The 15,784-nt window shown below is 42.3% G+C and overlaps 1 protein-coding gene across 1 annotated transcript in view; it reads right to left on the bottom strand.

Annotated features, from left to right (window-relative positions):
* Positions 1 to 15,784, bottom strand: part of scospondin (subcommissural organ spondin) — an 84,507-nt gene that overhangs the window by 29,577 nt on the left and 39,146 nt on the right. Inside the window, exons 82-104 of the mRNA XM_034706370.1 lie at positions 15,346 to 15,546; positions 15,145 to 15,256; positions 14,814 to 15,034; positions 14,489 to 14,641; positions 14,244 to 14,410; positions 13,924 to 14,069; positions 13,537 to 13,757; positions 13,270 to 13,302; positions 12,268 to 12,432; positions 9,981 to 10,193; positions 8,654 to 8,821; positions 8,338 to 8,472; positions 6,739 to 6,976; positions 6,464 to 6,616; positions 6,283 to 6,329; positions 6,012 to 6,182; positions 5,670 to 5,846; positions 4,783 to 4,938; positions 4,564 to 4,688; positions 2,746 to 2,885; positions 2,538 to 2,584; positions 2,199 to 2,438; positions 104 to 265 (exon numbers count right to left, since the gene is read on the bottom strand). Coding sequence (XP_034562261.1) covers positions 104 to 265; positions 2,199 to 2,438; positions 2,538 to 2,584; positions 2,746 to 2,885; positions 4,564 to 4,688; positions 4,783 to 4,938; positions 5,670 to 5,846; positions 6,012 to 6,182; positions 6,283 to 6,329; positions 6,464 to 6,616; positions 6,739 to 6,976; positions 8,338 to 8,472; positions 8,654 to 8,821; positions 9,981 to 10,193; positions 12,268 to 12,432; positions 13,270 to 13,302; positions 13,537 to 13,757; positions 13,924 to 14,069; positions 14,244 to 14,410; positions 14,489 to 14,641; positions 14,814 to 15,034; positions 15,145 to 15,256; positions 15,346 to 15,546 — 3,591 coding nt within the window. The remainder of the gene's footprint in view (positions 1 to 103; positions 266 to 2,198; positions 2,439 to 2,537; positions 2,585 to 2,745; positions 2,886 to 4,563; positions 4,689 to 4,782; positions 4,939 to 5,669; positions 5,847 to 6,011; positions 6,183 to 6,282; positions 6,330 to 6,463; positions 6,617 to 6,738; positions 6,977 to 8,337; positions 8,473 to 8,653; positions 8,822 to 9,980; positions 10,194 to 12,267; positions 12,433 to 13,269; positions 13,303 to 13,536; positions 13,758 to 13,923; positions 14,070 to 14,243; positions 14,411 to 14,488; positions 14,642 to 14,813; positions 15,035 to 15,144; positions 15,257 to 15,345; positions 15,547 to 15,784) is intronic.

Raw genomic sequence — 15,784 nt, 5'->3', positions numbered from 1 at the left:
CATTTCTTGAAGCTTTGAAGTGTTGACCTTTCCACCTCTCTAAAACAACCTCCTTGACCATGATAGCATAAATGCAAGTTAAGTGATTTTCTAAAAGTCTCACCAGGGCAGAGTGCAGTGTTACAGCTCTGGCTCTGTGTCTGTTGGCTCCGACACTTCGGTCCTGGAGGAGTGGCTGTGGGCCATCTGTAGCGCTGCCGGACTCCACCGCTGCACGGCTCTGCACAGGCTGTCCAGGCACTCCAGGCACTCCACTGACACTGATCTGGAATGGTAGCACAATAACTCTAAACACCATCAATTCTGATCTAGTCCTAATTACAATGGCAGTAATGATGATGATGACTGCTTTCACAGCTGTAATTGTTGTACTGCTCATCATGGTTAATGAAAACAACAGAGTGTTTATTGTTTTTGGACTTTAAAGGCCTGGTTGAGCTGGCTAGTCATCTGATTTACACAATAGAGTTTGTTCTATTTGTTCATGTGTAATTAAACCTCTGCTTATCCTCACTGAGTAGACATCTGCACCAACTATGATGAAGCACAAGACTTCACAAAATTGACATTCAAATCAAGCCTGAGGTCCATTGGGCTTGGTTATTATTCAGAGCTGTTCCCATTCATATCCAAAGGGGGATGAAAGAATGACGGGGTGACAGATTTGAGTTCAGGAACATTCACTTTCTGCACAGACAAAATACCAAAAGTCTTCTTTCTATCAGTCTCTTTTCCATTTTGGAGGATTAAGAGGGCACAACTGCATTCTTCGTGGTGATATCCAGGTCACTTCTGACACACAATAAATATTCAAATAAATACAGATAAAAATCTGGTACCCAACTTCAGATTTTCACTACAAATTACAGACTGTTAAAAATCTGGTCTCTCTTTTCTATTTCACATGCTTCCCAAACTGTATCTCCACAGTTACAGTTGAATGTGACTTTAAGACACTCCTCTTATATGCAGGATTGAAACTACTTTACAGATTCACATTAAACATGAGAGTGATAACAAACTAATTGAACCTTAATTACTGAGATGCAATACTGAACTGACAGGGTTGCTGCAGTAGCAAAATCAAAGCACTCAGGAAGTGCTCTGAACAAATCAATCATTAGATCTGCTTAAATTTCCCCTAGACATCTAGCAGTAGTCAATTTCTCTGTACCAAGGTTTAACATTAACATTTAAGTTTGACATCCACTTCAACAGAATAATCTTCTAATAACATCTCCTGAATCAAAGGACTGCCTTAGATGAATTAATAACCCTGTCTAATTGACAGGCACAGAAACTGTTGCTGTGTCTTGACATGTCGCTCTAAAAAGCCAATCAGGCGGCTGCGTCTCATTCAGAGCTCTGCTGCTAAAGCTCTAACCACGTCCTGATCTAAGGCTCAAAAGCCAGCTGTATGTATGTAAAATGACTGATCATTAACTGGGTGGTTTTGCGGATAACAAGCATCTTGATTCTGTTGCTGTGTTGTAAAGCATGTAGCTCTGCACCCTGGCCTTTTGGGACAAATCTGCTTATCAATCTCAAGATCAAATCAAGGCAGCATTCAGTTTCAAGTCACTGCTCACACTCTCAAATCTAAAATACAAACTTACTCTTGATTTGGTTTTAGTTCTGACCATTGACAAATCCTCTCACTGTGCTGTTCTGTTTGATTAAACACTAGCTTGTGTCTCATACAAACTGTTTCCCTACCCTTTGTCTTTTTTTAAATATTTGCATTGATTGAATGAGTGAGTTTGCTTGCTGCTAAAAATTGCGACACAAACAAATTTGCCTTGCATTGTATTCTACTTGTGTTCTGGCATGAAGTACTTCCCTCTCCTCCCCAGAGAAAGACATTCAGGAGCCACTTTGGCACCTCGGACTTTCTCTGACCCAGTCTGTTATTTATTTTCTTTATGCTGCCATGCTTGTCTAGCTGTGAACAGGTCACTGCGCTGTCAGTTTACTCTCTCATGATAGGGGCAAAGTGTCAACCGGCTGCAAGATGTGGAGTGGAACGTGGGTGAACCAAAAACTGTCCCGTTCATTACTTCTCTCCACTGTTGAGTGAAAGGAACGACTGGAGCTTAACAAGGGCAGACAGAGAAGGAGACTTCATTTGTGGACTGAAATAAAGGACCGTCTTGGTTCAGAGAAAACCTCTTTTTGTCGGGGTGTAGAAAAACTATTACCTCTGCAGATATGAGCATCTGGACAAAGCCTCTCCTCTGACAGCGGGCCAGGACATTGGCTCTCCTCCTCCTCCTTAGACACCGGAAGACCAGAGTCCAGGTCCAAACAAGCTCGGAAACGCTTCTGGATTGAAACCATCTTACTGCTGCCGATGAGCCCTGATTGGGAGTCGCTTTGCAGGGAGGAAGAGGGCAAACATGGGGAACATGGAGTCCACTGGGACCACTCGCTGAGGATGACTGAAGGAAAAGAAGGTAAAGAGTAAAACAATGATCAGTCAATTCTTCAACCTGGAGCTCTTTATATTAATCACCACATTAGTTTGTCTCCTTGTGTACCTTCACACTCTCTCATGTCACACTGCAACGTCCCATCATGGCAAAGGCTGGAAGACAAAAGATGGTATAATTACAAGATGTCAAAGTGAGTGACAGATTCCAAACTAACAGACGAGCAGGGAGGAAAAATACACTGATGCAAGAAAGAAATCAGGAGTGGTGAAGACACGTGTTGCATTAATGTATTCTTGCTAATGCACAGCCCTACCAAGTGCTGCAGTCGATGGTGACGGTGCCCCCCTGAGGGATGCTGATAAGTGTGGGTGGTTCTCCAGACGCTTGGTGCTGTAGGTGGACACAGCCACACTGCTCCGGAGGAACACAGGTACCGTTCTGCTGCAGCAGACCCTGGAGGAGAAAAGAATACATCACAGAAATGCGAGTAAACAAAGCAGCTCAAGAGGCAGAGTTTTAAAAAGTGAGTGTTGCTCTTGAAGGCACCCTGTGGCATCTTCTTAAATGAATGATGATTGTTCTCTCTGTGGTGAAAATAAGCATCTATTTGATAACATGTTCTCCATGCTAAGCTAAAAGTGATGAAATATCAGCGTTGTAATCTGAATTGCTTTTACTTTCCCAGAGTGACCAAAAAGAAGACAGATATTGCAGGTTTAAGTACTCTCCAAAACAGAAAAGTAATTTTAAGGTGGTTTGATGAACACTTTCTTGTAGCTGCTTTATGTTCTGCTCCTCTGGTGTCGTGCTTTGTGTTTCATATTTCATTTTAACCCCCCTCCCTGCTGCTGCTGTGTGGGCGTAGCATCCATCTATCAGAGAGGAATTTTTAGGTTTTTGGAATAAATCAAAGCTTGAAACTTCCAAACTGGGATAACAACATTATATAATTGTCACTGCAAATCATGTCAAAGTGATGTATCAGCAACAGTATGCAATACAGCGTATTTCATTCATGCCAGAATATGTTAACGCTGGACTCGTGCAAAAACACAAGTCTAGCAATATGCAGATTGCACTGTTAAAATGTCACCTGTGGGATGTAAATCCTTATGAAAGAACAGTATCTTATGGATGCATGCAGATTCATCCATCTTGGATTTCTTCTACTTTGCATTCAGATGGACTCATTTGGGTTTTTTAACAGTTGCTGAACAAGCAGGAGCAATCTGAAAATCAGACGTCTGTCGGACGCTCAAATTAACCTGAAGAAAATTGGTTGTACCTTATCTTAGATAAGAGTTTTAACAGCGAAGCACTTGAGACTTTAATATCCCACACTCCTTCTTGAGAATCGCTGTGTATTGATACTTCTGATTTGCTCTCAGGTTCAGGTCAAGAGGGAGGATTTGAACATTAAGACTGCACTACAAGGGATGTTTGCAACAACTCTGTGTGTAAAGGAACACGACATATAGAGGCTGTAGACGGCCTGTTGCTGTGGACATAGCAGACTCCATCTGCTACAACTACTACTATCAGTCTCACCACTATCATCTCTCTCTCTCTTTTCATCTCCTCTATCCCTCTTTCCAGCCCCAACACGGTCTCAGCAGATGTGTGTCTAACATGAGTCTGGTTCTGTTCAAGGTTTCTGCCTGTTAAACAAAGTTTGTCCTTGCTGCTTTAACTTGCTAAATGCTGCAAAGTGCTCTGCTCATGGTGGATTAAGATGAGATCAGCCCTGTCTGTAAGAGGGGACTGGATCTTATCCTGTCTTGATGTTGGGTCTGTTAATAATATGAAATAGTACATAGTCTAGACGAGCTCTGTTTGTAAAAGCGTGTTGAGAGAACGTTTGTTGTGATTTGGCGCTGCATAAATAAAGATCGATTGATTGATATCACACATAGATTTACATTTAAACTGTCAATAATCAGGTATCAAGAAGGTGAAAAGTCTCATTGTCATTTTCATAAACCAACTCCAAATCATTTTTCAGGTTTAACAGCATTGCATGATTTCATACAGGGTATTTTTTTACTGAGAGTAAACAAGAGACTACAAATGTTTATAAGAATAGATTCTTTCCTTTATGAGAAAAACAGAATTGGGCTCATATCTTATTTACCTCTGGGCAGTAGCAGCCAGGTGTACACTCTCTGACACCTAAACACTGATCTTGATGGCCCTGCAGCGCACACTGCTTCTCACAGGGAGCACCGCATGCCGAGTACACAAACGGAGATTTACAATCTGAAACATGAGAACAAACATTCAATCATTAAGTGTGCAATATCAACTTAATTAAAGTCAACACATTAGTTTTGAGCGTGTTTTTTCAACTCACCATCACATGGACTCAGACTGCATGACCTGCTCTGTGTCTCGACAGGAGTGCACTGTTGACCCCTGGTGGCCGGTGAGAGAGCTACGCGGTAGCGCTGCTGCTTCTGAGACTCGCAGGAGCACTGAGACCAAACGCTCCACTGTGACATGGGACAGCCTACAGGAAAAAACAAACCCAGCATTCGGTGCTTGAGGGAGATTTACACAACAACATTATTCAGCTGTCATTCACTTAGAAACTCTGTGGCATCACTCAAGCTCATGAGACCCTGAGCTTGTCCTTGTGAGTCAGTTGCTGAGTTTATTAGCATATAAAAGAAGTAATTATGCAGCAAAAAAAATCCATTACCTTCTTCGACAATCAATATAAATCAGTCTTAATGTTATCAACTACAAGAAGAGTTAAAGCTAAGGCAAGCATTCACTTTAAAAACCCAGACAATCTGACACTAACTATGACAAATAGTCCCATAACATCAGATGAATCATTGAGATAATCAATAGCTCAAGTTGGCTAAGGACAGGAGATGAAAATTGACGCTTGGTTATTGATTTATACGAGATCAATCCAAACTAAAGTTACTCAACACAATCTTCAAAAACCCTCAAGCTCATAAAAATATTCTGAGAACAGTTCCAGCATCATACCAACCATTAAAACCAAGCATTCATCAAACCACAGGGAAGAATAGAGAAGTGTTATCGCAGATTTCTGCTGTAAATAATGTTGGTAATGTTGGCGTGTGCAGAGATTCAAGTGATGGGGGGACTGTACCTGAAAAGCATGCCCTAGATTGGTCTAAAAATGTCATTCTTGAAATGAAGCTGATGAAACTGCCCACCTGTCATCAGGTTATGACACACATTAGTGTTGATTATTCTCTGTACCTGAACAGGGCTGTTTGTAACACAGCTGTGTCTCCTCTCTGTTCCTCTCAGCCTCAATTTCAGATGGACACGCTGCATCTCCCCCTTCCTCACACACGCACACCCTCCTCCGTGACACAGAACCGGCGCCGCAGCTTTGAGAACACGGTGACCATGGAGACCAGGGGCAAAGGTCATCTGTAGACAAGAGAGCAAGAGAGTCAATATGAGCAGAGTGAGCTGCTTAATAACCCTGATATGCAGATCTTTGAAGATGGCACATACATTTTCATTGATTTATTATATATGTGAGTGTTCTGTAATATGGAGAGCTGGAGATGAAAACATGACGATGACACAAACCTAGACATGGAGGAGTGAGGCAGTCCTGTGTTTCTCTCTCTGGCCCGCTGCACTCGGACCCGTTGTTACGTGGAGGAGGATTTATGCAAGCGTGAGTTCGAACCTGTGTGCCCCGACCGCATGTCACAGAGCAGTCAGACCACACTGACCACGGGGTCCAACCACCATCCACTACGGACAACACACAGGGTTAAATCAATACAAACTTATCTTTAGAGGCAACTTACTGAAATTTCTACAGGTGTAATTAAAAATAGATATATTGACCCACCTCTGCAGTCAATGTCTTGGCAGTAATGTCCCTCTGGTGTGCAGGTGCTAAGAGGAAAACAATCAGAGTGTTTGAAACACAAAATACTTCTCAGGTGTTTAAAATCTCATTTCCATTTCAGTAAAATCCCTGAAGCAGCAAAATATAATTTCCCCCCTGTGTTTGTGTGCATACATCTTACCATTGTTTACACTCGCCCTGCAGCCAGGTGTCTCCCACACTGAGCTCCCGGTTATCATGGACACAGAGAGGTGGGCAAGCTCCTGGGTTGCAGGATTTATGCTGGACTTCTTCAAACTGGCACTCTGCTCCTTCACTCTCTGGTACCAGGGACCTGAAAGTTGCAAAAGGTGACACGTTTCTAGATTTCTTTTCCCTTAATAATAATAATGATTACCAAGAATATCATGCAGTAATATCATGCATCATGTTATTGTTATTTTCTTTCCCACTCACCTGTATCTGGTTCTCTGGCCCTGCCCACAGGAAACGCTGCACGACGCCCAGCTCGACCAGGAGCTCCAGATGCAGGTGGGCTGGCAGCTGTGATTGGTGCAGAGGAGCTGTCCGTCAGAGCAGCTGCAGTTGTTGCAGTCCACCTGGTGCCAGCTGCCTGCCGCCCAAATCTGTCCTAGTGAGTCGACACAGTCACACTGCCACAGCTGCACACACACACCATCCTGCTGTAACTGGCCTGAACACATACACACACATACACATACACACACACACACACACACACACAGACAGATGCTAGTTATTTAAACAATGTGCAACACAAATGGACAGACTTTAAACAAATGATATGGACGTCATTACATCAGTGCAGCTGCTAGAGGGGTGTAGAAACCTGGAATATACAGGTACATGTATTACTGAACTCTTCTTTTACCAAAAACAAGACCGGTTCCCATAAAAATCAAAGTTGTAAAATAAATGTTTCTCATGTAAACCATGTCAATAGATTTTTTTTAAATATGTAAACATTTCAAGATGATATCTGTCTTGAGGGCAATACAGGTTGGGGGAAGCTCTAATCATCACAAAACTGATAATCCAATTAAAATTATTTTTCAATTTAACATAAATAAATTCATATGACGATCCAGATAATTAGCTTTATCATTATCATTGTATTAGGGAAGTCAAGCTTTATTTTATTACTTATTATTTATCACTTTATTTTCTTGTTTGTTGTTCTTTTTAAGTTGTTTTTTGATATTATATGAAGTTAAAAAATGTAGTCATCCTATATAAAACCTTTCACATGTTCCATTTAAAATAGATTTAATTCAAAACAAAGCAAAAACACTTTCAGACGTTCACACATTCAAACCCTGAAATTGTATTGAAAAATGGCTTTAAAAAAATGTCATGATCATCCACTCAACCGCTGCCGTCAACATATGATCCAAATGATCCTTGGACACTGCATCCTATTCTGCACCTGATAGTCAGGCCAGCCCCCTGTGTGGCAGCTTGATAACCATTTCAAGAATGTGTCTATGTGTGACTTGGTGAATGAGCAACCCGTTGCACTATCTGGTAGCTACTTCACTGATTCAAGAGGAAATAATTCACAATGAGCTCCATTGGTGAAGGAAATGTGTGAAATCAGGACGTGTTTCTTAAGAGAAAAGTTGCTGCTTAATTTTTCCCACTGTGATCTGCATCAATTCATTCATTTCAACTTCATCGTGTTGGTTTTGACACAAAGACGTCAGAAACAGATAACTAAAAGAAAACCATTTTTCACAGTTTGATGCCAAAAAATCTAGTTTAAGAGTTTTAGTGAACTGACTGTTTAAAAGGCTAGTTTAAAGGAAATGTTATCACGGGATTGGTATCAATAGCCAAAACTAACTTTAGGCTTCACAGCACCCTAAAGATAAGAGTATGCACACAGGTTTTCACACAGACACTATGTTGTGCTTATCTTGTGAATACCAAAATGCAGAGAACCTGAAGGGAAGAATCACTCACACACACACACGCACACACACACACACACACACACTGGCTTATCTGTTAATAAAACGATAGGAGCATCAGTGCCTTTAGGGCAGCGACAGCCAGGCTGACATTCGGTGTTGCCCTGACACTCAATTCCCTGCTGGAGGTCTGAGCATCGCTGTGGACACTGGTTGGCACACAGAACGAACTCCTGGCCCGGCGGGCATCCTTTCTCATCTGACAAAACACAAACAGAAGGTCAGGAATTTTCCCATAATGCTGCAAGCATAAAGCACCTCACCAAGAGTGCTGCTCACAGGCTGAATTTTCAAGACTTCTTCAGACTTTTGATGAACAGCTGGCTTTTCTTTTTCATGCACAACAAGAATGTGTCTCTTTAAACTTGTTTGTGTCTCACCACAGGGTTTGGTGTTGCAGGGTTTCACCTGGTTCTTCTCTCCTTCACATTTCTTTCCACCATTTTTTGGTGGAGGGCTGGAACAGGACCGGGTGCGTACGGAGCGCCCCCCACCACAGCGCTTATCACAGCGGGACCAGGGACTCCAGCGTGACCAGCCTCCGTCCACTACAGGATTGAGACACAAACAAACAAACATTATGACAAACTTAAAATCTCATATACTTCACTTTTAAGGATAATTCCAGGTTCATTCATCTTTTCCCTTGATGTAGTTTATCACTATAAAACTTAAGAAGGGTACAGATGAATTATTCTTGCAACCGTTTTCAAGGTAAAGTCTGTGTTACTGTAAGCCTTAGTCTAAACTTTGTTTCCAAGACATCTTTTCTCATCTTTAAGGCTACAAAGCCGGACTGTCAATCAGATAAAGTAGGCAACCTGTGAGGGCTTCAGAGCCATATATGTACCATGTCAGCACTGCATTGAGGTTGTTTCATTAACTGAAAATTAGTCCAGATGAAGTGTGATATAATTGAAGGAGAAAGTTTAATGTCTTGTTAATGGTATGGTCACTGTTTTCCTATGCAACATAAACCCTCTTACTTTCTCTGTGGTTTCAGTCTTGGCACAGGGTCTCTTGTTTCCAACACACCAGTACTCAATTCTTACCTGCTCCAGCCTTAAATCCTGCTTTCATACTTTCACATGTTTGCTGCTGTCTGTGAGATTGTCTTTCTGTGTTTATTCTTTTGCAACTTTTGTCCTTCCTGTTTTTTTTTTATAATAACTTTGGTTTAGTTTGTGTGTCAGAGCCCCTGATTCCCTGGAAAACCCTGGCCTTGTTTCGATGTTCAACTGGCCTATTTCTCCTGCTGCACCATCCATAATCATGATATCAAGGGAATGCCTGCATTACCGATCCTTATCCGACCCCTTCTGAGGAGGAGCCCTGAGATAAAATCCTTTTTAGATATCTATTACAGAAAATAGGGAAAAGAGAAACTTAGGCCAGTAAAGTTTCACCCACCTCTTACTTTTTTTCTTCCACTAAAATGTGAACATAATCTCTAATGTCATTGTTTTCAAAGGTCTATAATTTTGTGGCCAAACAGCTGACAATGCAGGAGGATCTTTATCACCTATCCATCCTTACTACACAACCAAAACTCCTGAGAGGTAAGTGAAAAACATAACAAAACTCAAACACTTGAGCTTGACAATCCCTTCATTGACTTTTGACAAGATTATCAGTGACCAACATGAATTTTCAAAAAATTTTCATTTAAAATCTGTAGATCATCAACCATCTTATCGTGCGGCTGACCTCTGCAGGGTCTGATGTTACAGAAGCGATGCTCCAGGTTCCCCCCCAGGATGTCTGCGCACCAGGAGCCGTTGGTTCCCGGGCTGAGGAAGGTTCGAATCCTCTGCTGTTGACCCACTCCGCATGACCGCGAACACGAGTTCCAATCCCCCCATTCTGTCCAGGAACAGTTCCTCTGTGCACAGTCAGCACCTGAGCATACCCCACTTCCATCTGGGAACAAAAGACAGAAGACAGCTGGTTATGACTCTGAAGGGTGTTTGTGTTATCCTTTGTAATGCATTTGTTTTGTTGACAGCACTCACCTCTCCTCCTTCTCATAAACTGCCTTACCAGTTTACACTGTTCAAATGTTATCTGCAAAACTGATTCCTGTTTCTTTTCTCCTTGAGGCAACGGTTGTTTCCGAAACGGCCTGCTACATACTACTTACTAATGTAGTAGGCAGTAGGTATTGCCTACTACATACTGCGTTTGAATTTAGTTTGTAGTATGACTGTTCTGTTCGATCTGTCATGCAGCATGCTGAGCCAGACTTCGCTGGATTTCCGGTTTCGGAAAGCGGAAGTAAACAACGGCGAAGCCGATAAATAAAATGCTTATTTAGCATCCATTTATGATTTAAAAAGTTAGGAAGTGGTTTATATGTAATTTGATAACTTTCACAGCACCCAAAAACGGATTTCCTCCCGTCAAAAAATGAGGAAAAAGAAAAAGCAGAACGAGCGCTGTGCATTGTGGGAAACAGTACGCGAGGAAGACTGGTCCGATGCATACTGAGATATTTTCCCGTATCAGTAGACATCCGGGAAGTTTTGGCATACTGCAGATTTTGCTCTTGTTCACATACTACTTACTACATACTGAATTTTTGACATATCAGTACGTACTGCTAGTATAGTAGGCGATTTCGGAAACAGCCAACCTTTTACCTCCATACCTGCTCAGCTCCTGATCCTTGGCACCTGTGGGCTGGCTTCAACAGCCTATGTCAAGCTCCTCCCACTCTCACTTGCAGCCAGGATCAAGAGCATAGCAGCTGCCATCACTGCTCCTCTTTTGTCGTTTTATTAATATTATCTCTGTGATAAATATTTGTTTGTGGATTAAAGGTTCTCCTGACTCCTTTATGTTGCTTCCCCTGAGCCAGGGTCTTTAAAAAAATTAGCCATTTGTTTCTAACCAGTGACGTTACAATATTTACTCAATCCATCAATCAACCTTTATTTATATAGCGCCAATTCATGACAAAAGTTATCTCAAGACACTTTAAAAACAGAGCAGGTCTAGCCCATACTCTGCTTTTATCATTCATCCAAATACCCAATGTCAAGTTATAAGATTTATTACTACCATATTTTAAAATTCAATCTTATCCTCTACCTTGATCCACCAAGAACAGAGCATTTTGCAGCATTAAGAAAGTTAAAGCGTCCTTTAATAAAAAGGCAGAAACATCGAGCAGAATCAGACTCAGGTTGGAAATGCAGAAAGAGAGAGATTGACAGAGACAGGCAACAACAGCATTACGCATTCAAGTGTTATTGAGTTTGTTGGAATGCAGAATAATGTCCAAACAATGAATATTAGATTGTCATTCAGTATTTACTTTATCTCTCAACCATTATGTTATGTGAGACGCACAGTTTACACAAACAAACACACAAATCTGGTATAATCATTTTTTCCAGTTCCTGCCTGTGTGCAAACATCTGATAATACATTTAGATGGAACAGAAACTTCAGTTAAAGGCAGAAAGCTGCCTATCGCGTGTTTAGATTGGATTAATTCAGATCTTGTGTACAAGAAAACCTCACTTCACTCTCAAACAATACATACTTGCTCAAACTGATCTTTTTAATGTGCAAATAAAAAAGCAATTCCACTTCAAAATCTGTTTTTTTGTGTGTCTGAGATAAGCATGAGGGGAAATAACAAACCAAGCTTCAGTACAAATAATCCCCTACAGCAAAGCAAAGTGTTTGAAACTCAGTTTCTGTGGAGACTGCTTAGAATAACGTGCGTCTTGTGCGCTCTCAGACGCACACAGACTCTGATTAACTGAAGAAAGTCCTCTGATTTCTGAACTAAGCCATAAGACTGCATACTTTGTAGTTTTTCTGTCCCCAATGTTGAGCTGTAACTTACTTAAAGCCACTACTTTATAATTGGAGACTAAAATGATCCCCAATTGGCCAATTTCTGCAGATGGTTAACTATTTAAGGGAAATTTACCTGCCACCATAGCTTCTGGAAGCAGCCCAGAAGGAGTGTGAGAGGTCATACCTGGACACTGAGGCAGATTACAGGCCTTCTCTTGGTGAGAGCTTCCAGAGCAGGGAGGTTTGACACAATCTCGATTGCGGGTCTTCATGGCTGGGCTGAGAGCATCCGTGCATGTCTTAGTGCAGGGGCTCCATAACGACCAGGGAGAGAACCCAGCATCTTCATCTGATGAAGGAGGGAGAAGAAATGAGGAGGGGAATGATTTAAATGATGTGGTACTCAGGGAATTAAACGGTTTTAATGAAACAAAGCAAATCACAAAAACAGCATGAAGCTCTGAGAGGGAAGTTAGAAAAAAGATGTGATGCATTTTTTTATAACCTGTTGAAACTCTATTCATCTCATATTTTCAAAGATGGAAATTTTCTTTTTTCTTTTACTAACCCTGGAATAAAAAAAGAAAATTCTGATATATTTTTCAGTCAGTTATATTTTCGAAAAAACAGATCCTGAGATTTTTTTCCCTTGCTTGCCTACATACTAATTGTATGAGGCAAAGCTGTGTTACTGTTGATGACTGTTTATGATTAGGGTTAATTAAGAAATGTTAATTGTAAAGAATAGGAAAAGTGTTATTGGATTTGGGGCTTTGGGTGTTTTGTATTCAATTCATGTTCTGTTTTTGATAAAGAGGTCTTTAGTCACTGTCACTTTAAGACAGAGCTGTTTCAGTAGAGGCTCGACTAGCTGTGGAGTCACAATTTTTTTTACCGCCTCGTGTCACATGTCTAGTTTGGATTCCTGCATCATCTTGTAAATAGTTGGTTTGTGACACATTTGGAATAAAGTTGTTTGTTTTTTAACAACAGCTTTGGAGTGGATGATTGCATCGTATACATAAGGAAGACACAAGTAAGCCAGCTAGCTTGCAGTTTTGTTGGTTACACTAATATAATTCATGAAGATCAGGAGGGAAGAATTCAGAGACAATTTGGTTAAAGGGCAAAAGATGAACTGAAAAGAAGATGCCTCTAGTTGTTGTTGCATGAAGGCGAAATGTACCTGGTAAAATTGGTTCATCTGTCGGACCAACAACTGCCAACAAAAAGGAAGAAATGAGCATCAATACCAGGATTCATTTAAAACAATTAGAATGAAACATTAACAATATGCCTTCATAATTATATTTCATTTTCCATTAGTTTACACACACACTCAGTCATGTGGCACCAAACTAACCTCCTTACATGAGTGTTGGTAATTATAAGGTTTTTTCTCTTCTCCTCAAACACAACCATCAATCATAACTTACTAAACCAGCTCTTATACCTGGGCAGTCTGGGGCCTGGCAGTAGGTGGTTTCCTGCCTCGGCCCTTGGCAGTCTCTCCCCCCGTGAGCCGGTGCAGGCTGTGTGCAGCCCCTAGAGCGAGTTTTGAGTCCCAGACCTCCACAGGATAGGGAGCAGGAGCTCCAGGGGCCCCAGGGTGACAGACCCCCGTTCACTGGGCAATGCTCCAGGGAACAGTTCCACCTGCCATGCTCACAGCCGCTGAAGGGAACAGAGGGGAGGAAGAAGTGAAGTGTGGAGCTAGTAAACTACTGACCAGCGATTTGACCAAGAAAGCAAAGGTTATGATGGATGAGATGATGATGTTCCAGCTTTTCAAAGATGAAATAATGAAATCTTGGTTCAAATGATTTAAAGTGTTGCTCACCAGGTGCTGCAGTCATGGACCACAGTGTCTCCAGGTTGAAGTTCCACTCCCTCAGAGATGTTATGAAGGAGCAGAGATGAGACTGGTGTTATGGAAACACTCTGCAATGAGGCCAGAAACTCTTTGTCCACCAGACATGGACACTCCTGAAACACACAGTAGAATCTTCCTTATCATGGAAAGTAATTAGATGTATCTCTGTAGCTTCAAATAAAAAGCTATGAGAAAAACATTTTATTCTTTTGAAATTATTATATAGGAAGCATTATTCATATGCATGACACTTGAACCCTTCTGCTGTGCTGATGATGTACACCCACCTGCAGGCATGCTCCCTGGTGTTGGTAGGTGTTTGGAGGACAATGGCAGCCTTCCTCACAGCCATCAGAGTAACATCCCTCCCTGCCGCTGACCTGAGCACAGCTAAATGGGCAACCTTCACCTCGTTCACACTCCCTGTACAATCTGCCGGGGGGGCATCCCACTTCTGCACAACAACACAATGTCAGCACGGAGACACGAATTAAAGATACTCATAAACACTTTACAGGACAGAAGGACTCACCGAGGCAGACCTGGGTGTTGCATGTCTTGCTCTGGCGGCTTAGACCGCTGCAGGGTTGAGAGCTGCAGAGGCGAGAGCGGGACTGCTGTCCTCCTCCACAGCTGACTGAACACACGGACCACTGAGACCAGGGGAGCCACGGACCCACAGAGTCTGCACCGGAAATATAAATGAGATGTGAGACACAAATGCATAAAGGGTGAGAACTCTTGATTTTTTTCCTAAGAATCGTGTAAGAAATCCACTTTGAGGCTTCTGTAAAGCAGAGAGAAGGACAACTGCTCTCTCATCTAGCTTTGTTTTAGTGGAATTAATCAGACAATACCTGTGCACAGGTGTACGTTACAGTCTTTTTGCTGTTCAGCAGCCCCCAGGCAGCCCCTCCCACCGCTCTGAGGAGATGGGTTATTACAGTGGCGTCTCCTGAACTTCACTCCCCCTCCACAAGGAACAGAGCACTCAGTCCAGGCCGTCCATTGGCTCCAGCCACCATCAACATGGCAACCAGGAACAGATTGACACTGCAGAACCCCAGCGTCACAGGAACTGAAACACGGGGAGAAGGGCAACAAGTAAGTGATGTAAACAAACTGTGCGTATATTTGATTTGGAGCGTTTGTAATCTCAAAACTGATGTGTCTCAAGTTGTGCTGTACCAGTTTTTGCAGTCACTGATGATGCTCTCTCCTGGATTTGCAAACTGCCAGTCAGATCCACCAGGCCATACCCATGATGCATTTGTGGAGTCTAGCCCACCAAATGTCATTTCTATATCAGAGACGAAACATATTGATTAGGTGTAACTCAATCTGGCCTGACAGTGCCTCCCACTTCTTTAAACACATCATGGAGCTCACCAGTTGCAGATGTATTGTGGTATTTGCAGCGACACTCCTCCCTGGACACACACACTCCGTCCTGCAGAATCATGTCACCCGGGCAACCGCAGGTCTGCTGGCACCCGGGGGAGTCCAAGCACTCTGTGTCGCCATGGAGATCTGAACAGGAGCGGGGACAGGGCTTCCCACAAGGCCATTCTTCTTGGCCTCCGCCGCAGTCTGCAGCACACAGCAGGACGTACAGTAAAATAAAACACAGACATGGTGTGGTGGGCTTTCAGAGTTATGTGTAAAAGCAAACTCTAAACCACACAGACTACAGAGTGGTGACATGGAATAGATCTAAGGCTGGGGTCCACTACTGGTCCCAAAATAAGAGGGAACATATCAAAGCTGGGAAGAGCTTCTTTAATGTGATTGGATCCCTGAAACAGATGACTAATCACCAGTGTTCGAT

The sequence above is a fragment of the Notolabrus celidotus genome, chromosome 17 (assembly GCF_009762535.1).
Source record: "Notolabrus celidotus isolate fNotCel1 chromosome 17, fNotCel1.pri, whole genome shotgun sequence".
Classification (NCBI taxonomy): Eukaryota; Metazoa; Chordata; class Actinopteri; order Labriformes; family Labridae; genus Notolabrus; species Notolabrus celidotus.
The sequence above is the reverse complement of the archived record's forward strand: the minus strand, read 5'-3'. Positions and strand labels throughout refer to the sequence as shown.